This window comes from Xiphophorus couchianus, chromosome 1, assembly GCF_001444195.1.
Source record: "Xiphophorus couchianus chromosome 1, X_couchianus-1.0, whole genome shotgun sequence".
In the NCBI taxonomy this organism is placed as follows: Eukaryota; Metazoa; Chordata; class Actinopteri; order Cyprinodontiformes; family Poeciliidae; genus Xiphophorus; species Xiphophorus couchianus.
Genome location: NC_040228.1, coordinates 6,395,777 through 6,420,574, shown reverse-complemented (window position 1 = coordinate 6,420,574; position 24,798 = coordinate 6,395,777). Strand labels below are relative to the sequence as shown.

The 24,798-nt window shown below is 39.5% G+C and overlaps 3 protein-coding genes across 6 annotated transcripts in view; 2 read left to right on the top strand and 1 right to left on the bottom strand.

Annotated features, from left to right (window-relative positions):
- Nucleotides 1-24,798, bottom strand: part of bcas2 (BCAS2 pre-mRNA processing factor) — a 624,479-nt gene that overhangs the window by 457,145 nt on the left and 142,536 nt on the right. The gene's annotated exons all lie outside the window — the stretch shown is intronic.
- LOC114142500 (tumor necrosis factor receptor superfamily member 14) lies at nt 2,772-7,744 on the top strand. The gene is made up of 6 exons (XM_028013815.1): nt 2,772-2,933; nt 3,035-3,124; nt 5,380-5,505; nt 5,599-5,757; nt 5,840-5,924; nt 7,240-7,744. The coding sequence occupies exons 1-6, from the start codon at nt 2,909-2,911 to the stop codon at nt 7,412-7,414; spliced, it is 660 nt and encodes a 219-aa protein (XP_027869616.1). The 5' UTR covers nt 2,772-2,908; the 3' UTR covers nt 7,415-7,744.
- The window catches only part of prkcz (protein kinase C, zeta), a 106,317-nt gene continuing 89,476 nt past the window's right edge, over nt 7,958-24,798 (top strand). For 3 of the 4 annotated variants that reach the window (XM_028013001.1, XM_028012994.1, XM_028012985.1), the window contains exons 1-4: nt 7,958-8,533; nt 19,865-19,986; nt 22,038-22,127; nt 23,219-23,269. In XM_028013001.1, coding sequence (XP_027868802.1) covers nt 8,457-8,533; nt 19,865-19,986; nt 22,038-22,127; nt 23,219-23,269 — 340 coding nt within the window. In that variant the 5' untranslated portion in view covers nt 7,958-8,456. The remainder of the gene's footprint in view (nt 8,534-19,864; nt 19,987-22,037; nt 22,128-23,218; nt 23,270-24,798) is intronic. The other variant, XM_028013018.1, reaches the window with a different exon arrangement.

The following is a 24,798-nucleotide window of genomic DNA, read 5'->3' as shown; positions in this document are numbered from 1 at the left end:
CCCGCTGCAGACCCCCGCCCGCTGCAGACCCCCGCCCGCTGCAGACCCCGCCCGCTGCAGACCCAGCCCGCTGCCTAAAAGCATAAAATCAACTCAGGCCTTGCGCTGTCGGCTAAGCCGAAGTTGGCTTCCGATTCGGAAAATGGCTAAAGGGCCATTCCACCTAATTTTTCACTACCTTCCGCATCTTTAATCTACTCTAGTTAAAAAACTACAACACCTAGACACGTCAAACTTGGACTGGATTATTCTGTGATTATTATTATTATTGAAGTGTCACGAATCAGAAAAAGGTTTGACACATCCCAAACATAGTTCTAAATATTCTGCTATCAGAGCAGAATGATCTAGTCCAAGTTTGAAGTGTCTATGTGTTGTAGTTTTTTAACTAGAGTAGATTAAAGACGCGGAAAGTAGTGAAAAATTAGGTGGAATCGTCCTTTAGCCATTTCCCCGAATCGGAAGCAGGAATCGTCAAACCAACTTCAGCTTCGTCACCTGCTCGCAGTAGCTGAGTGACAGCTCGGTTCCATTCCTCGGTTCCTCGCTCATTCCACAGCTCGCGGTACCAGATAGGTAAGACGCACTTAATACACTTATAAATGACACATAAAGCATTTCAAAGTATTGTAGAAATATGAATTGGTTGAGTATTTTCACACTTGAGCGCCTACGCGTGTTGTGTCTACTTTTCAATGTTGTCTCATATTTATATGTATTATAAAGCTAAATCATTGCTCTGCACTAATCAGTCCAATTTTGCACAACTGCACTGTGGCACACTTGCTGTACATATATTTACATATACATACTGTATCTGCATTTTTTTAAATCTTTGCAAGGACTGCTCTAAGCTGCCTTTTATATTAACAGCATGTTATATTTTATTTTTATTTTTATTTTGTCTACAATTGCTACTCAGTGGTGGTTGTTGTGTGTCTTGTCTCTATGCTGCTGTAACTGCAAAATAATTTCCCTGCTGGGATGAATAAAGTAATTCTATTCTATTCTATTCTATTCTATTCTATTCTATTCTATTCTATTTACTCTATTTGCGTTCTGGTATCGTTTTATTCACAAATGAAGTACTAAAGTGAAGGTAACATAGTCACTTGATAGCACTTTGCTCCGAGAACATACATGATACTGCCCCTTTAAATATCCTGTCCCCCTCACCCTGGTTTTTGTCTTTACAACGTCACTGCTGGGTTGCCATATAAGCATTTCTCCCGCACCTATCTGCGTTTTCAACATTCTTTCTACATTCTTTTCTTAAGCAAATGTCAGCGCGGATGCGCATTTTTGCAACTCCCTATCTAGGTCTGTTTACGGCACGGATCCTTGGCAACAAGTTCTAGAGTTTCTATGTCCGGCCATTAATTAAGGGACGGGAAGCGGCCACTGGAGCCGCCACCTTCAGGCCACTTGAAGTAGAAAGTGCAGCGTTTGCAGTCAGCCCTCACTGTCCTGAGAGGCGCCGAGGAACACGGCGGATGAAGAAACGACATGTTGCTGTTTGGGCTCTTATTTTTTCCATTACTAACCAGGAAAACACCTTGTTTGGTTTTTCAACTCACAACAGAGAGCATTTAATTTTTTACTACTGACGCTATGAATAACAGTAAGGATGTATTTTTGAGTTATTCTACTCTAATATAGACAATAAATACAATTTTTGATCAAATATGATTCATTTGAAATAACTTTAAATACTCATTTTTGGCTTTTTAAAAGTAAGAAGGGAAACGCTTCAGTTGACGTCGTCGTTCTGTGTGTTTATCTGCTCTGAATGTGTAATTATGCTTTTCACTCATGTAACAGGGTAGAACCACATCCTGCTGATGACACAGCAGGTTGCAGTGCAGAGAGCCATCAGAGACCAAGAAGGGAAACATACGAGGATTACATATAATAATGAAAAGCAGAGACAAGCCTACCAACAACATACGTTCTTAAAAGATTGAAGTAAAAAAATAAATAAAAAATTCAAGCACGTGTGTACAATCAAACGATTAATTGCTCAACCACAGCTGAACGTCCAGAGCTTTCAGTAATTTTCCAATCTCTTGGTTTGGGTCACCTGTCTTGCTGTACACTGTGTGTGATGGCGAATGGAAAATGTTGGATTCTACGTTTGCATAATAATGTTTAACCACCACACTCACATCCTGAAGGTTCAAGTGAAGTGTTTGTATAAACTGCCCTGTTTTTGGTTGGCAATAAAGTGAAGAAAGAAAATAAGAAATGTGCTCCCCGGCAGGAAGCAGACGGGTGGATGTGGTAAGTAAGATGCTTACTCAGAACCAAATCTCAAACCATAAACTGTCACGTCACTGATCAAAACCTGTCAAGATGGCAGACAAGCTAAACTCGGAGATAATGCTGCTCATTCGGATTGGTTCTCTACAGTTAGTTAAATGTAATTGCTGCACTATAATATAAATGAGTAAACACTCTAAAAATTGCTTTCATTTTGATCCTTATGGGCACATGTTGCGTGGCATTTAATGAACTGTTCTATATATTTTCAGGAATTGTTATTTTTCATTGGTTGTTTTCGGATGGCCGTATAATGTGATAAATGTTCCATTTGGATCAAGGTCTTCATCTTAGACTTTAAACGAAACTTTGTTGTTTCTGGGATGGAAACAGATGCGAGGATGGAAAAGGAAAGGGAACATTTGCGGATCAAATAATAAAAAAACTGGCCACATATTGTCCCATTCCACAAATAACTGCTTACAGTGAACACTATAATGTAGGTTTTCCAGACAAATCTGGCAACTAGGGTTTTTTTTTTCTCTAGGTTTTAACGGTTTGGTTTGGTGTCGAATTTCTAAAAACCAAATCATAGAGAACCGCCAGAAATCTCATCAGAAACATATAAATCAGCGGTGCATGATGTAACATGTTTTCCGTGCTGGTCGCGTTAGGTGAGTCTGACTTCATTGTCCTTTAAGACATTTGAACGGATCTCACGATGAAGAAGACGCTCAACGCAACCGTTCTTTCCCTGTGTGACGTTCTTTTGCAGTGGGTGTTGCCGTGTTTGACCCACTATCAGCCTGCCACCACACAGAATACCCAGCGAGCGGCGGGCAATGTTGCCCCATGTGCCAAAAAGGTACGAGAGCAACGAACACAACAAAAACAAAAGGAAAACCGAAACCTGGGAGCCATTTTGTGTGGTTCGCATGACTTCCGTTGAACAAAGCCCTCATTGAACGTCGCCTTGGCAAACTGTACTGGGCGCCATTGTTGATGCGACAGGGAGGAGACGTTCGAAATAAAAACAACGTCCGCGTTTTAAAACATGCGATGCTTTATACCAGGGGTGTCAAATTCATTTTGGTTTGGGGCCAAAATGAGCATTCATGACTCATCAAGGTCATGAATGCTCTTAAAGGGCCGGTTGTGCCAGAATGTATTGATGAAATCTGTTCACAAACTGTTAAAAATATCAACGAATCCTTAAAAAGTAAGATTTTGTGAAACTTTTCTTTGTGTTGTTTGCAAATAAAAATCTTAAGTGTTTGTGGTGCTAATTTGGAAATACTTGCACTTATTTATGACGGTAAATGCAACTTTTTATTACTGGCTGTATAGATCATGAACTATAATCTGACGTCAATTAAAACTGAGGCAGCTGCTTAGTACAAGCAAGGACGTTTTTTGTCAATTTTGGAGGAAAATCTGCTATAAACTCCCAATAATGTTTTAGCGCAAAAATTCACAAATGATCGTGAATTTCCATGACAATTCTCAAGAAACTGGAGGGACTGGTTGATATAATTTGGCAGTAAACAGATAAACGCTGCATTGATTTGATTGATAACATAATATTTAATCACGCTTACCGTTTAGTCTGGAATTTGGAGGGCCACATAAAAAGCTGTGGCGGGCCAGATTTGGCCCACGGGCCTTGAGTTTGACACATGTGCTTTATACCATAAGATAAGAGGTGTAGCCCACCCAATATTGAATTTACTACTTCTATATATTTTTTACATAAGTAATAAGTATCCATGGAATGACAAGAGTAAAAAAAAAAAGTATTTGGTATAAAGGCTAGTTGGGGATGTAAGTAGATGTTTACTTACATTCCCAAATTTAATTATTTGAGGATAAATTGTTTTAAAATGTTAAAACAATTTCATATTTTTAAATTATGTCAGGCGGACAAACAATATAACATTATATGAAAAAATGAGTATTTTAAAGGCCAAAATATGGTTTCAGTCTTTAAAAAATAAAAAAATACAAAACAAGAAATCATACCAGAAAAAAACCCTTTTCCAAATTATTATTTAATAAATATAACCACCGACAATATATAGGTTACTGTATCTTTATCACATTCAAAAGTCTCATCAGATTCAGACAGATATGAAGATCGGAACAACAAAGCTTGTAGTAAAATAAATATTCTCATTTTGACAAACTGTAACTGTGTGTCTGTATCTGTTAAGGTTTTGCTTAAAACCTGTTTGTTCTTCATTCAGTGACATTACACAGAGCAGATAGAGTATTACTGAAGTGAAAGCAAAACATGCAGCGCAGCAAAACTACTTAGAAGAAAATATTTTTCAAAAAGTTACTCAATTAACTGAGTTAAAGTAATTAATTACTACCCCCTCTGCTTAGGATCCACACAGTGGAAGGAAGAAAAACCCATTTAAAGAAATTTGAAGCACCACAACTGATTAGCATGCCATAAAAAGAGACACAACAAGCAAAGCAGCAGCACTACAAGAATGTCCTTTTTGTCCTCTTTGACCCTTATAAATAATAAAATCATCCACAATATTTTCTCAGACAAAATCAATAGCTGACTTCCCAAGAGATGTTAAACTGTTGTCTGCTGCAGGAAATATGTTGACTAGCGCTAGGACAGGTTCTCTGTATGACCCCATTTCAAACAACAGTCTCTTTTTAACTCTATTTGGAATCTTAACTATAATCTTAGCTATGTATTTTATAGCTATAAAGCTATAGAAATGAATAGGTATCTTCAAAACCCCTAAAGATTTCCTGGATCGTCAGCTTAATGCTTTAAGATTGATAGCAAAGTAGTTTCCAACACTGGAGAAGAAACAGCTGCATACATAAACTTCAAGTAAGTCTTATTATGAGACATAAAAGCCTGTAATGATGTGTCCGTGGGAAGGTATTTAGAACTATTACAGTGTCCTATTATCAGCATAAAGGGGCCTTTTTGAGAGCATTTCCAGAGTACCGCCGCTGCGCTGCTAACAGGACGTGGACGCATAGCAGTCTCCTCACGTCTCAACGCTACATGATGGATTACATGCCAATGTTGTACCTGAGCTGATGAAGATCTACTTCTAGTGAAATAATGATCCTGCTGTATTCTTGCAGGAACCGTGGTGGGCAGGGACTGCACGGCTGAGTCAGGAACACGCTGCGTCCCCTGTGCGACGGGAACCTACATGAACCAAGAAAATGGACTGAAGAGGTGTTTCTCCTGTTCCACCTGTGACCCAGGTGCAGTCAGGTGGAAGGGTGTCCGGGGAAACTGAAAAGACGGGACGTTCGATAACGTTTTACATAATCATAACAAGTGCTCTTGTTTTCTAGTGCTTGGTCTCTTTGCGAAGCAGGACTGTAAATCAACATCAGATGCGGTTTGCGATGTTCTAAGTGGGTTTTTCTGCAAAAGCTTAACAGATAGCACAGGATGCAGCACAGCAGAGAAACATTCAGTCTGTAAGCCTGGAGAGAGAATAAAACAACCTGGTGAGTCTGAATTCATTCGTGGATTTAAAAGCATTTGTAAATGTTGGTGTGTTTCTGTGTTAAACTGTTTGTGTTTTAACAGGAACCAGCAGACATGATGCAGTGTGTGAAGCTTGTCAGCAAGGATCCTTTTCCACAGATGGGGTGAACTGCACTCTGTGGACAAAGTAAGATAGCAGGACCTTTCAGCTCATCCTTTCATTCCACATGGCTCTCGTTCCTCAAAATGAACTGAAACGTCCCGACTTAGAATGGAGGGTTAAAACAGACTAACCATTGTTATAACCCTGATCGACCTCGCAATGTAGTCATAAACCCGTGTCCACTTTGAACTGCATGGTCGTGGAACCAGTGTGGCATGACTTAAGGCGAAGACAGAAGTGCCATAAGGCCATTTTGCACTGCAGGACTCCAACACAATAAGCAATGATGACGCTCAGACAGATTTAATAGCTGCAGAGGAACTTCAGGAGTCTGGCAGGTGTTTAACGTGAGGAATAAACTGAAATATCAATGTTGAAAAATCTCCTCATTATATTTTATCTACATCAGAATTCTCTTCCAGCAAGACTTTTCTTCTACTGCCATCAGCTGCAGACAGATGAAATTGAGTTTAAATTAGTTTTCTTTTTTTCCATGTAAGAATAATGGGAATAGCGTGGGCACCGGCGGCTCAGGAGGTAGGAGTTTATCCCGTTACCGGTGGGTGGCCAGTTAGGACCCCAGCTTTGTTTGTCTCAGTCGTGGTGTCTGCCGGTGACAGACCGCTGCTTGCCCATCATCATATGAACGACTGAATGTAGTGGGAAGCATGACTCTGCACTCGATAAAGTGCTTTACAAGTGCAGGTGCCAATTGCTGCCCTTGCATAGCACCCCGTTATACAAGTACAGGTCATAATGTCGGGCGGAAAAAAATGTAGCTTCATTTAGAGCAGTGGTGCCCAAAGTGGGTCCTCGAGGACCGGCATCCTGCATGTTTCAGTTCTCTGCCTGGTGGTAGTAACAACTTCCTCAGCATGTCAATGTTCTTCTTAGGCCATCTAATGAGCCATCATTCGACCCAGGAGCGTTAAACTGGGGAGTTTTATTCTCTCTCCAGGCTAAAACATGCAGAATGCCGGCCCTCGAGGACCGACTTTGTTCACCACTGATTTAGAGTCTCTGCGTTCCAGTCGTCAGGGTCCACTGCCCTGCATGTTTTAGGTGTTTCACTTCTGCCACACACCTGACGTGTGGGTGTAGCACATTGCATGCAGAGGAGATCATGTAGTAATTTGAATCAGGCGTTCTGGAACAGAGACATCTAAAATATGTAAGGCCGTCTTCCCTGGGGACCGGAATCGAGCAACTCCGATTTAAATCAAACAATGGTAAAACATGGCCGTTTACTCTAAAGAGAGACAGTTCATTAAAGGCAGAACAAATGTGTGCAAATTTGGTAGTAGAAGGCTAAAATGTTTTTCTTTTTTTTCTCAAACAGATGCTCTGAAAACCAAACCCCAGTCCAAGACGGAAGCTTCACGGCCAATGTCGTCTGCAGCAGTGGATCATCAAGACACAGATATTTTCTGTCGCTGCCATTTGTTTGCTTCTTAATACCGTGCTTAGTGCTTTCCAGAGTGCTTTGTGGTGATGTGAATAAGTGTTTGCTTTAAGTTTGATAACTTAAAGCTTTAACCAACTTTAAGTATGGCTAAAGTTTAGCTTAGCTTTTTAACTTTTTACCAGCAGATGGTGCATTTTAGCAGGATTTAACATGAAATGTTACATTTAGCCACAGCTAACGTTTTTAATATCTAAAAAACTGCACTTTTTTCAGTATTATTGTTATGTAGTAGAAGTTCGTTCACTCTTTGAATTTGAATAAAGACAAAAATAACTTTAGTTGTTCAGTACTGTACAGCAATTTTGCATCCACTGCGGATTCTCCACCAGATGGCGCCTCGTGACTTTATATTTGTGAACGTCAACGATGAAATATGTTTTTTAAGCATATCCCTAAATATTTTTGCAAAATCGCACCAATAAAATAAAGTATTTCACTGTAACACTTCAAAAACTTTAAAAAAAATTACACTGTAGGATATAATTATTTCACGTCCGCTGAATAAGTCCCGTTTATATTGCTACGAAAGAGGAAAATCTGGGAGAATACTTTGACAAGAAGTTACAATAAACATTTTATTAAAGTTATTCAACAAAAGTATTGCCAGTCTCTGTTTCCGCGTCGCTAGTGTTAGACTTGTTGCTGTGGCAGCCGTGGACAGGAACAGCGGGACAGGTGAATTTGGATTACCGTAACCATAGTGAGAGAGAAGACGTTCTGTCAAGCTACGTCAGACATTGTTTAAACTGCAGAGAAGGTTTGCTTCCAAAATAAAAGTGCTACCATATCCCCGCCGTATATATTAACAGACAATAATTAGCATTAGTCCTATTTTGAAAATCAATTCCGGAAATAACAACGCTACTTAAGTTCCTTTGACTAAAAACTCCGTCATCGAAGCCTTAATGATTCTGAAACAACAGAAAACTTTAAAGTAGCTTTAGTAGGTTAATTCAGACATAGCGTCACCTCCAGCCTCGGTATGTAAAACCTTGTATTCTGAAGTGACAAGAAGAAGTTCGGGACAGCAAAGTTTGGACGTGTCCAGCTAACCTTGGGCTGCTTGGGAGTTTGAACCAAAACTCTTAACGATGCATATGCTGGCGTCAAACGGATCCATCATGGACCTGAACTCCGAGTGGGTGAAAGTTAAAGCTCACTACCGTGGGTGAGTGATTCTCCGTGGGATGCACCCCGGAAAGCTGCCATTATTTATCCGAGCCGAGGTGACGAGGGGAAACAGCGAGATTGTGTTGTGGGTCAAACTGTACCCTCGTCATCTTGGCTCGCGCTCAGAGTGCTTCCGCCGCACACCTTACGGACGAGACTCTCAGCTGTACGGAGGAAAACTAGTTCCAGCTTGGAGAGCGGTTGCACAAATGTCCGAAACTCGCAATTCTTTATTTAGAATGTATGTCAGAAGGTAATAACTGAGGTGTATTTGTTTTCCTGCGGCGTGTTCACGGACCATTATGCCAAGGCTTTTTTGGTTTAAACCATGAAGATCGGATGAAGTTGAGTGTGACGCAATTTTATAATCAGAAAATGTTCAACACGAGGCAAAGAAATGTTCTCCTGCATCGGTGTTCATTTTGGCTGATGGAAGAGGGCCCAGAAGTTTCTTCTCATGCAGTTGAGGCATACATAAAGCATAAAGGTGAACACACCTTTAGATTCAAAGTTATTTTTGAATTCAGTCAAGAAGATTGCTTCTGGTAGAAAATGACCCATGGAAACTCCCTAAAGATGAGACAATGTACAGGACATGTCATTGTTTATTTACATAAAAAAAGGCATGTCAAAATCTATTCATACCCCTTCTCAATAACCAAAAAACCCCCTCTTTACTAGCAAACCCCTCTTTACCGTCAGCAACACAATTGCTGGCGGTTTTGCATGGTTCCATATCTTTTTTCTTTTTCAATTACCGCTGATCTTTAGGGAGAATTTGCTCCTGGCCATGACCCTAATCTTTAGCTTCCTCAAATTCAAAAATACTCCTAAATTCAAAAATTCTTTATTGATCTCTATGAAAAAATACGTTTTTTACTACAGATTCTGTATCAAATTTAAGTCAGTACTCTGAATGGGCCACTCCAAAACATTATTCTTTATTGTAGTTATTCCAGGCAACATTCAAACAAATAATCTTTCGATGAATGACTTGTTCTCTTATTCTTTCTGTTACTGAAATACATGTTTTCTCCTCTAGAAACAGGGACAGGCAGTAGTAGTCTACCTTTAAATAAAAATACAGTTATCTTCCATTGTTTTTGCTGACAGTAATTCCTGAAAACTCAGCTCTAAATTATTTCCAGGTATGGATGGACGTCACTCAGTGTCAAGTGCTCTAGTATCACATCAGTAGATCTTTGGAACACAGGTTGCCTGAAAACACAAGCTGACAACCTGGTTTATTTACTCATGAATTCCCCTCATCTTCTTGTAAATCACAAATTCCATCTCCAAACTCTCCTCCCCTGAACAGGAACAAGGCAATGACATTGGAGATAGGCTCATGTCAGTATATTCAATTCTCGTACCATAATAAACACTAGTAGATAAATCTACTGCTTTATGCAGCAGGTAGATGCCGATAAAGCATCTTCATGTAAGCATCTACCTGCTTTCATTCATGTGAATGACAGCACTCTGTAAATGTTATTAAAGGGAGTGAAACCGATCAGTCTCGGATGGGCTCTGTTCTCTTGGACTCTGATTTTGGTCTACCAGAGTGACTCTTGTGTCTGTGTAAGAATGGAGTGCTGCTTATTGTTGTTCAGGATGCAAAAGTCTTAATGAAGAAAACACACCTGAGGTCCCACCAGCGTGTCTCCCTGTGGACCAGTGTGTGTGTGTGTACTGTTTGACACTTAACAGCCTGCTTTCTTTAAACCTGTTGTAAAAGAAACTCATTTTTTTCTGTTCTTAGAAGGCAGTCACTGTATTCCTGAGGTCCCTCTGCTTCGAGGTTCGAACTTCAACAACTCGTCCTCATCACATCCCTGTCGCATCTACATATCTGCCTACAGTGCAGTTGGTTAGAAAGCTAAACGGCAAAACATTGACCTCTCGTTAGATGTTTGTGACGAGTGGTAGAAATAAAAAATGCGCAAAGTTCCAGATCATTAAGAAGTGAGCTCAAGCTTTTGCAAAGCTTGGGTTTTGTTGTTTAGCATGTTTTTTTTAAAATTGTTGAGCCTGTTTAAAAGGAAAGATTGCCTTTTATATTAAAACAAGATTCTTAGTTTTGCATGTAACGTTTGAGTTCTTAAAAAAACACGAGGGAGAAACTCTTTCTAACATCATGTAGAACTGATGTTCTGTTGAACTACAGCAGTCTGCTTCAGTTGCGGATTTAGTTATTTTTATTTACACTGAACCGATTTCAGATTGTTGTTTGTTGGCCAAAGTTAGTATACATTTTTATTTATTTATTGGTTTTGTATTTTCTTTGATGCACTAAGCATATTGTGTGATTTTGCGTTTGTATATGAATATATTCTTTAACTCTAGTGACTTTGTCTGGCCAAATCAAAGTAAAGAAGAAACAAGAAAATGCGGAATATCATCTGTGATATTGAGGTTTTTAAAAAATATATATTGCGATATCATTTTTTGGCACTATCGATCACCGCTGGTCTAAATGTGCCTGCATAATTCAGTTAAACTCAATTAGGTTTATTTGATAGGGACAGACGCACATTAACATTGGCAAACTGAATAAAACAGCAATTCCATGCTTGTATCATGGTGCTTATAGCGCGAGCTAATTTGCAGCTCTTGTCCCTGGATGGGCTTTTCTGAACAATATATCTAAAAACTATTAAGAAGTCAAATTGTATTAGAAATTTAAAATAATGAAACATGGTGTTGACAACATATGCAAAATCATAAATATAAAGCAAGAAAATGTAAAAATGTGGCAGTAAAAAAGAAACATTTAAATATGGTTACATTTCTGTTTTTGATATAGCCAGAGTTTTTTTTTTTTTTTTTTTTTGAACATACTGAAATTGGTTAAAGATTTTAAATCGACAGGGAGTGCGTTCCAAACTTCGGATCCTCTCACGGTGAGAGTACTTCAGGCAAAAGTGGTTCTACGGGAGGGGAACGGTGAAGTTGCCATGTAAAGCCGCTCTGGTTGATCTACTGCAATTTCTGTATACAATCGCTTAACGGTTTAGGTGCAAGTCCATTTAAACATTTAAAAATCAATTTAAAGAAGTTGTGACATAAAGTTGGAAAAATCCAGGATACTGAGTTTTGAAAAAAATATGACGGTGATTAAATCTAATTCACTTTTTCATATAATACCTTAAGTTATACTATTAAATGTTAGTATACTTATTCCTTTCAAATTATGGGTGAACCGATAGATCAGCCCGGATTTCCTTTATATCGGGAGATTGGCCGATAGATGTAAAACCAATCTTATCTTCCGATTTTATCTACGTGCGAAAGGTCTGAAAATCAGCCACTTTTTAAAAGAGATTGGTGATTGGCCAGAAAATTGCAATGTGTGCACTCTTAATTCCAATATCATTAAACTATTGATGTAAACATCATTAATCACACCGATGAGGCTGGCTGAGTCTTTAGACCTAAATCAGGTTTAGGTCTAAAGACTCAAAATCACAGAAAATGACTGTTTTGTGATTCTGATCATTTTGGTGCTGCTTACTCTGACATTTATCTTAAAGGGACAGTACAATTGTGTTTTTCAACTACGTGGAAATATTTTATAGCACAATCAAGTAACTGTTGCCCTTAACTGTCAGTTGCAGAGGAGCCCCACAGGGCACTGTACTCTCACCATTCCTTTTCACTCTGTGCACTTCAGACTTCCGGCACAAGTCCGACTTCTGTCATTTACAGAAATACTCAGATAACTCTGCAGTTGTTGTCTGTTTCAGAGATGGGCAAGAGGCTCAGTACAGAGAGCTGGTGGACTGATTAATGTCATGGTGTGGGAACAATCCTCAATTTGAACGACAATCAAAAAAGATTGGGGCAAAGAGTCTACGGACTTGTTTGCTTTTTGTGTTTTTACACAAGAATTCTGATTAATAAGTCAATCAGATATTAATATAAGATACTTTATTCATCCCCAAAAGGGGGCAGGGGGGGATTTGGTTTGTCCCAGCATAGTACATGTGCATGCATAAGTTTTTATCAGGTTACATGTTTCCAAATATTGCATGTTCTTCAACAGTTTTAAATAACTGCATCGTACTGTTCGATATGTAGCTTATGTTTTATTAATGTTTGCTTTGTCAGTTTCTTCTGTAAAATTGTGTGTTTAACAGCAACACAACTTATATGTACTGTACCTTGTAAATGGTGCAAAAGAAAAAGTTGAACAAATAAAAGCAACACTATGGTATATTTGCTGTTGTGTTGCCATTGTACGGTTTTTCAGTAAAAACTCTTGAATGCCACACCCAGAGTCGGGCTCACGGACCTCTTACATCTTTATTTTGTGGGTCAGAAGCTGGAAGGTTTGTGAATCACTGGCATGGAGGACGTCTGCGTAAAGAGGACTTTAAGACCTCCGCAGAATGTTCTTTATTTAAAAATGCTGTTGTGTTTGTGATTCAGACATAATCTCCACCTGATGGTGCAGCCTGGAATGTTTGTGTTACTCAGTGGACGTGTTCTCAGGAACGTCCAGCAGTTTCTGCCTTTAAAGTAGCAGCTAATGCATACTTATAGTAAATTCAGTCACAACTCAGCTGATCAGACCTGTGTGTGTGTATAGTTGTATATACTACTAGTAGACCACTTTCACAATATTTTCCAACAAAAGGGTGGTCATTTGTGGAAAGTGACCTTTTCCCCGGTCCTCTGTTCTTTTGCAGTTCTACTAGTGAGGTTTAGAGGTATAATGTGAATAACGTTTTGATTAAGTGTAGGGTTATGGATAGACTAGTAATGGTGAGGGTTATAGAAAATGCCTGGATTAGGCATAAATACGGTTATACGGTTACTAAAATGAATAGAGGTCAATATAAAGTCCACAGTTTGTATAGAAGCACAAGGCTGTGTGCGTGCGTAGGGGTGTGTGTGTGTGTGTGTGTGTGTGGGCGCGCGCGCTGGTGTGTGTGTAGGGGCTGTAGGTGATGTCGCCCAATAATGCTGAAGTTAATTCCATCGGTTTCCTATAATCCTCCTTTTTGATTCATGCTGAACACACTGACCCCTTCCTTTGTGACTCATGTCCAGATGAATCTCATCTTGGCCAGAGTATTAGCCACATTGTTCCACTTCTTGGATTATTCTCTCTGCGTGAAGTTTTCCTAGAATTTACTGTTTTCTACAGAGAATATTGCTGCAAAAACTAGAACAGTGTGTATTTGTCACACATTAGGCTAACATTGACTTAGGGAGCTTGTGAGTAGAAAACATGGATGAAGTTATGAATCTGACGAGATGCTTACTGTCTGCTTGACTGATACTCTGCTTCAGTGGCTAGCACACAAGTAGCAAGGCAACAAACAGCGACCCAGGAAATCATGTTAAAAACAATCCTTTAAACAATAAAGGAATATAGCGCCAGTCCATAAAATCAGAACATAAAAATGATCAAGTAAAAAAAAAAAATTAATCAGGTAATGAAAATATAAGGTATGTGTACTTGGAATAAGCTACACGTTTGCTGATCCTTAAATAGTTTTTACATTATATGCAGCCTGTGGACCGAAGTGTCTGCTTAGAAGTCTACAGTCAGTGTTTTAGCACCTATGATATCTGTGGAGTATGTGCGCTGCATTTTTCAAGCAAATCCCCAAAAAATGTGGATCGCTCAAGTTGTTTAGAATAACCAAAGTTAGCTTAGCTGTCTGGTAATGTGTGTTAAACAGCTTCTTCTTCTTATATGCAAGTCTATTTTTACCATTAACAAAAGGGCTGTTTTTAGCTAGCATGTTCTTATGTATTACTAAGTATCCTTAACTAAGTACTTGTTCACATGCAGAGTTCGTTATGTGCTGACATGATGAGCCTCCATAGCTGATCATCCAGGATCTGAGCTGTGCTGTTCCTCACTACAAAACTCTAGAAATGACTGCATTGGGAAAAATATGTTGTCCGTCACTTAAAACTATGGGTTAAATCACGTTAGCATACATTGCATTAAAGGATCCAGTGAAGCTAAATAGCTGCAGGTTGCTTCCTGTTGAAGGACAGTTGGTTGTTTCCACTGCGGTCACATGCTTGCTGAGGAGGAAAGCTAGCTCATTGACTCGATGAAACTGGATTATTACTGAGTGGAATTAAATTAAATAAAATAAAAAACTTGTTTATATTTTATTATATAAACAAGTTTTTCATATGACTAATTCATAGTCATATGAATTAATTACATTGGTTACAAACTGGGATGCACAGTGGCTTTGTTGCCTTGCAGCTGGAAGGTCCTATAGGTTTGAGTCCCACCCCGGGGAGTAGGCCATGCATGCGTGGTTTCTCTCCTGGTACTCCAGCTTCCTCCCACAGTCCAAAAACAAGACTGTTAGGTTATTTGGTGGTGTTGCCCTGTGATGGAATGGCAATCTGTCCAGGGTAAGACGGAGATAGGCACAGCAACCCTTTCTCCATCTTATAGAGAGACAGGGGGGCCCCCTGGGGATTCCATAAGGAATTCATTAGAATGCCATCATGTCCTGTGAGCCTGTCTGGTTGAGAGCTCAGCCTAAAATCTCATCTACAGTGTCTTATTTCAGCAGCTGTGGCTTAGGGTGCTGACTTGGACCAAAGGCTTCCTGGTTACTGTTGATGGAGCAGGAAGTGATCTGTGTTATCAGGCTTCAGGCTACGCAGGCGTTGTATCTATCTACGCTCCCCTCTGCTGTGGGTGTGTCATCTTAATTACCTCAGATTGTGAGATAAAGGTAAAGATTCCAATATATGTGCAACCCCAATTACATTCACTTTAATAACTGAACTGAACTTCTGATCATTTTATTGTATTTATTGTTGATCTTAACTTTTTATTTTTGCAACTGTTGTGAATTAGCCGTGGTTATAAAATTCAGATTATCTTCATCTGTCCCTATCAAATAAACATTGAATAAAAAGTAAGTTTGTGTGAAGGTTAACCTTCCCTTAAAAAGAGGGAGAATTAAATGTTATATAATTATTAAACATTAAACCCCCCAAAAAACCCTTAATGTTGAAGGACTGGAACTTCCAGTCCCTTGTTGTCCTGTAGATGGAGATAAACATGAAACACATTCATATTCTGCATGGCAGGCCTGTGTGGTTAGAATGAAAAAAAGTGGAATTTGGGGGGGAAAAAATCAAACAGATTGCATAGAGTCCCATCAATGCTGGCAGGAAGTAGGAAGGCGATGTATTTTTTTCTTTAATACAGAACGTTTACTTCTTTACAAATATCTCCAGGCTTCAGTCATTGTTGCTGTTGGTCTTCATCAAGACAACATTTTAAAAACACGTAGACGAGTCTGTCTGCTGTACTGTGGAACAAGAACCCTGAAGAATGCAACTATGGGACTGCTTCAAGACGGGGGGGCAACGAATGAGGAGGGAGGCGGTGTGTACCCTGAAAAACGTTGGTTTCCAGCAGCAGCACAGGTGTGATGGATGAGCATCTGAGGCAGAGGCACAGAGGAGCTGCAGAGGGGATGAGAGAAAAGAGAGAAATGCTAGACTCTAGGAAGTTTGACAAGTTGTATCTGTCAGAACTGTTACTGCTCAGGCTGTTATTACACTTTAAATGTGTAAGTAATGTAAAATATAAATAGATATAATTAGATATTAGGGGTTTCCTAGTGTGATATTGATATCGCAGCCTAGACTATTGGCTGTTACCAATACAGATCCAGCCCAGTATCTGTACCTACTTTTATTACTTTTTTTTTTTTTTGTGAAATTTTAGAAAAGGCTTGATCAAGCAATATTACTGAGAGAACAATAGTCAACGACAGTAGGTATGAGACAAAATGACTCATTTGTTATTAACCAATGTCTTACATCAAACTTAAACCTAAACATAATATTCTACAATTGAATAAAAAAAAAATAGTAAAGGGAAGACCCTGGAAAAGCCACCCAGGTGCTTCTATATGGTTGGGAAAAAAAACAAAAAACTTTTTGTCTATATTTCCAACTGTTTTAAACGTAAGAGTCTACAGCTCCAGTTTCACTGACTGTGCCCCAAACAATGTGATCTTTATTAAAACAACAGCGTAAACAAATTAGGTGTTAACAAATCAACTTATCACTGCAATCCTTAACGTGTGACCAACTCCTAAGTCAATTTTATTTTTGCTGATGAACTGCCTAAATGAGTTGTTTTTGGTTCTATCCTTATGTTTCTGTGGGAATTTTGAATTTTTGCATAAATTTGCATAGTTCTCCACCATCTCAGTCCTTGGCCAGTCTGGAGCCGGAGTAACGAGTGTTGCCATGGTGAGCACTGATGATAGCGTTACTCGGTGTTACAAATGTGTGATTCATTTGGTATACGCACTGTAAATGGGGCTCTTCTGCTCTGACTATTGTTGAGGGTGTAATAATAAAATACTCTCGTCTTTATTCATTTGTGTTTTAACCAAAGATGAATGTTTTCATTTGAGCTGAGTATTATATTAGAAACAAGAACATATCTGACATGATTAGCTTGGTACGATAAGCTATGTTTATGGCGACATCTTAATAATTCCAGTGAGTCGAGGCGCTCTGTATCTGAACGAATTAAGAAACATTTGCTGGATCAGTAATGAAGCACCTTTAGTTGATCTCTGCAGTTATACCTTTAAGCCAGAGTGTGGCGTTTACGTTCTTGATGGCGCTCTACATTCACTCAGGTGGGTGTTAAACAGTGTGGAGCAATGCCTGCAGAGAGGCACGCTGTTTCTGCTCCACCTTGTCAGAGTCCAACTGATATTTGCTATAAACACACCCAGAAAGCTGTCTGACACACTCGGGAGACCACTCGCTGCAGCTCAGACAGATTCCACTCTAGAACACACTGCCGGTGTGTGTTTGGCCCTGTCTCCAGGTGGACGTTGGTACTGATCAGCTGCATTGTTGAATGTCAATAGAACAATCCACAGTCAGTCCCCAACAGAACTCTGAGTGTGGATGTTGAAACTGAACATGTGCACCCTTATTTATAAAAGTCCTTAGCTGATAAGGGTACATGAAGGCCACAACTGAGATGAAATTCAAACTACAGAGATGGTAAACGCATTGTTTATGACCTTTGAGTTCACCATTGTGCTCATTTTATAGCCTCAGTGTTTAAGAGAGGGTAAAGTCTTGGTCATTGATTCGTAAACTGGAAAAGTGACACATTTGTTCTCAGCCATGTGGTGTGTGTGTACATAAGCTCCATTTAGTGGTTTCGAAGAATAAATATCAGCTGAACTAGCTAAAAAGTTTGCTAGTTCAGCTAACATTTTCTTTGAGTGGGATTGTGAGGAAACATTGTTAGTAGTCAGCATCTCACCTGTAATATAGTCAGACCATGCTCCAAAAAGTTCAGTATTATAGATTGCAGATCACCATGGCTTTCAGTGTAAATGATGGATGCCCATATAAAAAAGATTCTGGACTCTGTGGAGAGCGATACATGAGTAAAAATCATGTCATGCTCCTTGAACCTCTCGGTCACAATCAGAGCCCAGTGAGTCCTGGCATTGTCATCCTGGAACATCCCTCTGGAAGAGAGTCGGTCTGGAATCATCACTCAATCAATCAAGTTTATGTCTATAGCACATTTCAGCAACGAGGCTGAAATGTGCTCACAGGGACTTAACATTGATTATTGCAACAGCATCTTCACAGTTCGGCTTAACAAATCAAACAGCTGCAGCTGATCCAGAATGCTGCTGCTTGCGTTCTCACTAAAACAAATCAGATAACACCAGTCCTAAAATTCCTACACTGGCTCCCTGTAGCTCAAAAAATAGACTTTAAAATACTGTTGTTAGTTTACAATCACTGAACGGCTTAGCACCACAATACATTAAAGATCTGCTGTTCTTGTATCAACCTTCCAGACCTCTCAGGTCTTCTGGTTCTGGTTCTGCTCTGCATCCCCAGAACCAGAACTAAACGAGGAGAAGCAGCTTTCAGCATCTATGCACCACAAATCTGGAACAAAAACTGTAAAACAGCTGAAACACTGACTTCCTTTAAATCTCGACTAAAAACCCAACCGTGGGAGAGTTGTATTTGAAACGTAATCAGTAACGAATTTAACGATGGCACTTGACTTAATGTCATGGTTTGATTGTTGAGTCTATGTTGCATGACTTTGTGTTTTTGTGTTTGTTTTGATGTGAAGCACTTTGAAATGCCTTGCTGCTGAAATGTGCTATACAAATAAAATTTGATTGATTGATAATGTGTGCACTTTATGACGTAAAGTGATTTACATCATAAAAACACAAAAATAAAATGTCAACAACACCATACAGTCAACTGTTGAGTAACCAGAAACAAACATTACATTTTGTCAAGTGCCATCATCAAAATCATTATCACACGTCATGTATGTCTGTCAATCTTCCAGTCATAATGGGTTCAAAGCTACTCTAAACTGGTATGATTTTAGCTTTGATTTAAAGGAACTCAGTGTTTGACCTGTTTTGTTTTCTGACAGTTTGTTCCAGATGTGTGGCATATAGAAGCTAAATGCCGTCACCTGAAAGGTCTGGAAGGTTGATACAACAGCAGCTCTTTAATGTATTTTGGTGCTAAGTCTTTCACCGATTTATAAACTAACAACAATATTTTAAAATCTGTTCTCTGAGCTACAGGGAGCCAGTGTAAGGGATTTGGAATTGGCATGATGCGCTCTATATTCCTGGTTTTAGTGAGAACGAGATAAGCAGCGTTCTGCATCAGCTGTAGCTGTCTGATTATTTTTCTTTTTAGGCAGACCTGTGAAAACACAGTTGCAGTAATCAATGAGACTAAAGATAAATGCATGGAGGAGTTTCTCTAGGTCTTGTTGGGAGCATATAGTTATTAGACCACATGACCCTCCATTGCTCTTTAATGGAGAAATACTCTTACTTTCACTGCATTAGCCAGAACATAGCCAAGTTCTACTCTCGTACGTCTTCGATTTGATTTCACCAAAGGTTTAAGTGATTGCCGTCGATCATGAGACTGTGAGAGCCACCATAGTTTGTAGCATGCAGCACTGGATCCTGATGTGTTATTTTTGCTGTATTTGTTTACATGCTTTATAAAAATGATAAACAAGACAGCTGTAACGAGTGGGCCTTTATGAATACATAGTCATTTTCTCTGTAAACCTGTTTGTGTGTCCTTGCCATGTAAATGCCTTGAGGGAGCAGCTGAAACATCTGGCTTCTTTGTTGTATTGCACATTATCAAGGTGAAGTTTTGTCTGCATTCAGTAATAATGAAGGAATTTACCCTTTGGTTAGAATTCTTACGTTAAGATCCAGTGTTTAAAGTAAAAACCTGTTCTTGACATCTTCTGTTTGTATGGTTTCAGGTTGATGTTGATCACTGACTTGGCTGCCACTGTAAGCTTCGTGGAGCTGTGTGAGGAAGTGAGAACTATGTGCAGCGTTGCTAAGCAACAGCCCATCACACTCAAGTGGATCGATGATGAAGGTGAATGAGCTACATGATCAGATACCATATATCTGTTCAACTTCTGCTGAGTTTGTATATTATCTTCTGAGTACTTCTGCAAACTGAAGTCCTCTTCCTGGGCTTCCTGGACTGGCCATTTCACAAGTCATCACCATGACAGTGCACTTGGAAATTATTTTGTCTTGCATCTGTAGAATTATAGAAGACTTGTTGACTCATCACAAAAATAAGACTTCAGACTCAACTTGGATTTGTGCCCTAAAGACGTGAGTCTTGACTTGGACTCCTGGTCTGAGATGCAAGTCTTAGTACCAGCTTTATCCCAACTATACCTCTTAATCTAAAACTTGCTATTAATACTTAGCAAGTTTAAAGTATTTGCTAAGTATTCATCTTTATTGTGTGTCACAGTTTGATCTGTCATCTGCTATCCCAGCCTACTCTGAATGCACCAGTTACTCTCTGCCTGATTACCTCAATTGCATGCCCCTGTTTTGCTGCCCATAAAGCTCTCAGGTTCTCTCCAGTCCTTTGCCAGATCATCTGCAGCCCTGACTCAGCTTTCAAGCCAACTGTTCTCTGCCTGCCTTTGGAAGATTAGGGACTGTTTTTGATCCCGCCTAAGTTGTGGCTCCTTAGAGTCTGTTAGTTGTATGCTTATTTGGATTGCTTTGTGGTGCATGACTCCTGCTCTCTGTCTGACTAGCCGTTTGGATTCTGGATTTTGTACTTAGTACTTGGATTCTGGAGTTTAGATCTGGATTAGATTCTGGATTTGTGTGGACCAAGTTACACCTCATTTTCCCAAGAGGAACTTTGAGTTTGTGTATTCTTCTCTGACCATCCCTCAGGATTCTTCAGCGTACCCTAGGGTGGAAGAATTATCCTTTATGGTAAAGGAATGGGTCAGTGAAACCCTTGTCTGTCATGCTTTTGGGTATGCTTTTGGCCCACATGCAAAAGGTTTTTGAACAAAGTGAATAATGAAATGTGCATCTTTGTCTGGAGTTCTGGAAACGGGAGTGAATGGGAACAATGGAAATGGAGCGGTGATGGAACAGATGAGATAAAGGTGGTCCACCAGGGGGAGGTAAGTGGAGTGTCCTCACACAGGATTGCTCCTGTGGGCAGTGGAGGGTTCTTGGAGTGATCTGATAGGAGCTGCTGGATGAAAGAATCTTTGGAGGGCAGACAGGTTTCGCAGAGCTGACATAGAGTAAGAAGAGTGAAGTACTGCCAGTCATGGGAATGAAACCAGAATTCTTCACAGAGAGTCTTGAAGATTCGAGGAGGAACCAGGCAGCACAAGCAGCTTTATCCAGGGAGCTGCTGAGAAACTCTAAAGGAAACCACAACAAGTAAGTGTATGGTCATTGAAAACTCATGGAGACACAGAGAGCACTGGACACAGGTGGATTGAGGTACCACTGAAGGTAACCACTCATGTACCAGAGGACTGGCAACTGGCTCCTCTTATACTCTGGCAGATGAGGCTGATCGATTTCAGGTGCTTCTGATCATGCACCAGATCCACCCTCCAGTGGAGCAGCAGCTCCCTGGCTTCCTCCGGTGGATATCTGCGGGTAATGAAGGAAACCACAGATAGCCCAAAAGCTTCCCAACACCGTCCCTTTACTGAGCTTTGTCCTTTAAAAGACAATTTCTTACTATGATTGTCACCTGCACAGTAAAGGCAAAGCCAACCACAAAACCTTTTCAGATTTTCACACAACTTCTCCATAAGACTGAGCTCAGGACTTTGTGTGATGGCCACACAAAACTCTGACTTTGTTGTCCATCAGCCACTTTGTAACCACTTTGACTGGATGCTTCTGGGTTTTGTCCATTTGGAAGACCAATCTGTGCACAAGCTTTTACTTCCTGGCTGACATCATTAGATGCTGCTTAAATATTTCAACATAATGTTCTTTCCTCATGATTATGAATTGTACCAGTTCCTCCTACAGCAAAACAACACCACAACATGATGCTACCATCCCCATATTTCACAGTTAGGATGGTACAGGCACCCCATTTTTCCTTCAAATGTGACCTGTTTGTGTCTGCAGGAGACCCTTGCACTATTTCCTCTCAGATGGAACTGGAGGAGGCTTTTAGGATTTACAGCAGAAGCAAGAGATCTGGACTGCTGCTGCATGGTGAGTTCCTTCCTCAGCTGTTTTCAAACTGGACATTAGGCATTTTGTCTTGGAGCATAATAAGTTCTGGAGGCAAATTATCATTAAATCATAATTTCAAAACATCTGTTGCCAAAAACCTTGTCTTGTTTCTAACCATATAATCCAGACTGGGGATGTAAACAAATAATCGATATATTTATTGTCATTAACAATTTATTGTCAATAAATGGTTCATTGGATTAAAATTCATTTCATTCAATTATTGGGAATCAGAATTTACATTGCCATTTGGCTTATGCAGTTATTACTGATTATAATAATTCATCATTGATTAAATTATTAATAAAAACAAATTCTTTAGTTTAAGTGGCACCTCAAACAGTGACAGCATTCTCTAACCATTAAAAAAAGTAGATTTCTCATTTGCTGAAATGATCTTTACCTTCTACTGGTGCCCAAAGGCCTATTTGTATTAAATTTGTGAGCCCCCCCCTTCTTCTTTTATTTAGTTAATAATCAAACTCTAAAGGTTGTTGTTCAACCTGATCCTCAGTAGATAACAGCCAAACACTTTAGACCAGCTTTTTACTGTCTCTAGCATGTTGTTATGAAATAAAATAATAGTGAAATAATTCCTATTTACCGAAAGCACAAAAATAACAACTGATTATTGAAATGTTCATATGTATAAATATGTATTTTATGTGTCATAAAATACATATTTATACAAATTTAGTTGATTAATCTGTGGCACTTAAGGCCTTCCACACCTTCCACACGGTGAATCTAATCATGTCGTATACACTGATGCGACATGTTTAGATGTGAGTCTTCCAGTCTTCCAAGTCTACTTTTTTGGCAACTTTAGCCTTTCAATCAAAATCTAATTTCTTGTATCACTTTCCAGGAAAAAAAAAATCTGTATTGTTTTTAAGAACTATAAGAGTATCAATAAATTTTGTCCTGGTCTGTAACTAAAGTTTACATTTTTACATTTGTCGCTGCCATTACTTATAACTCACTCTTGCTTTTTAGAACCTGAGCGCAGAGTAAATCAGTAAGGTTTTTGTTTGGAGTGTACCCTCTGAAACTCTTTTTGTCTCTTCCAGTTTTCCCCAGCGCTCCAGAGCAGCCAGGCATGCCCTGCCCTGGAGAAGACAGTAAGAGAATTCTTTAGCCCCACTTTTCACATTTATTTCAACTTTGCACAGTTTTTTTCAGCTGTAGCAGAGAGGCAGCTAGCATAGAACTGTGTAATTGTCAGCAATATGTGCTTGGGACTTGGTCAGAGATAACATGCAGGTCACTTAGGAGCTGAACAGCGGACTTTCTAAAACCTTTCTAAATCAAGATTTTAGAAAACAAAGTGACCTAATGTGTGGATGTTGCCGGCTTTCCTTTGAACTTTCTCTGTAAGGTTCTATAATACTAAAAACTTTGGGTCACCTGTCTTTACTCGTATATAAAATCACAAGACTAAAACTAGAATATGCTCTGACCCATATTATATGAAGTTCCAACAATTGCAACTATTCTGGAGGCGAGGCTTAGTAGCAGGTTTATGTAAACTGACCATTCTACCAGAACGTCATTATTGAGGTCAATTACTGTTCTTGAATGACAGTGCCTGGCTCACAATCTTCAGTTGAATGCTTCCCAAAAGTGTTTTAATAAAAAGTTCAACTCAGGGCTATGTGCTGACCAGGAAGATTCCTCCACACTAAAGCCACTCCTCAATGTCCTTACGGACCTTTTTGAGTTTCAATGCTGAGACTGAAGGGACCGTCTGCCGTCTCTCCACCAGAATGAAAGGGTCCAGAATGTCTGGGTATCCCGAAGCATTAAGATTTTCTTTACCTGAACTAAACAGCTAGGCCCAACTCATGGCAAACAACCTTATGTCATAATCCTCCTTCCAGCAAACATTATACTTGACATGATTCAGTAAGGTGTGTGCTGTTCGTCTTGCAGCGGCCAAATCAAGATTCTTTATTAGAATCGCAGACAGAGACATGATTTGTCAGACAACATGTCTCCACTGCTCTGGAGTGCATTGGCAGTGTAGAAACCATTTTATGAAGCTCTCTGATCAATTTTCTTGAGATAATGCGAAGGTGACATGATCTTTGGATTGACTTTGTAGAGAGGTGGCAATCTCTACATCCTCTCAGCCCACTCTCTGATTTTATTCCTCCTACAACTTGGTGATTGACCTGTTGTTCCCAGTCACCTCTGTGTTATGACACCACTAAGATTTGACTGTGGCATATTTAGCAATGAGGAAATTTAGCAAGATGTCTTATTGGATTGGTAGCATTTTATATTTTGCATTTACAGTGCCAGCCTGGAATTCTGGTAGGCCAGAAAGTGACCTAATTTTTCCTTAGTAGAAGCAGAAAGAGAGTCTATTAGTGCTCTTACTTCACATTTCTGCTGTATGCTTGAGTTATTTTCAGCCCCATAACTCTAGAAATAACTGAGAGATGCCCCATAACTCTAGAAATGTTAGCATGAAAGTGACTGGGATACTACTGGATTGGATCCATTTACACAGATATGTAAATATTAGCCCAAAACAATGAGCCTTGGCTAAACCATCAGCATCTATATACACGCAGAGAAATACAGCTCAGAGAAACACAGCAAACATTGCTAATGAGTTTGAACATTGTCTTTCATTTTGACTTGG

Bases quoted from the DNA above. Each gene is read 5' to 3' on its own strand.
- LOC114142500 (XM_028013815.1), top strand. From the start codon at position 2,909: ATGTTTTCCGTGCTGGTCGCGTTAG. The intron at 3,125-5,379 runs GTACGAGAGCAA...GTATTCTTGCAG, and splicing joins TTGCCCCATGTGCCAAAAAG to GAACCGTGGTGGGCAGGGAC. The intron at 5,506-5,598 runs GTGCAGTCAGGT...CTTGTTTTCTAG, and splicing joins CTGTTCCACCTGTGACCCAG to TGCTTGGTCTCTTTGCGAAG.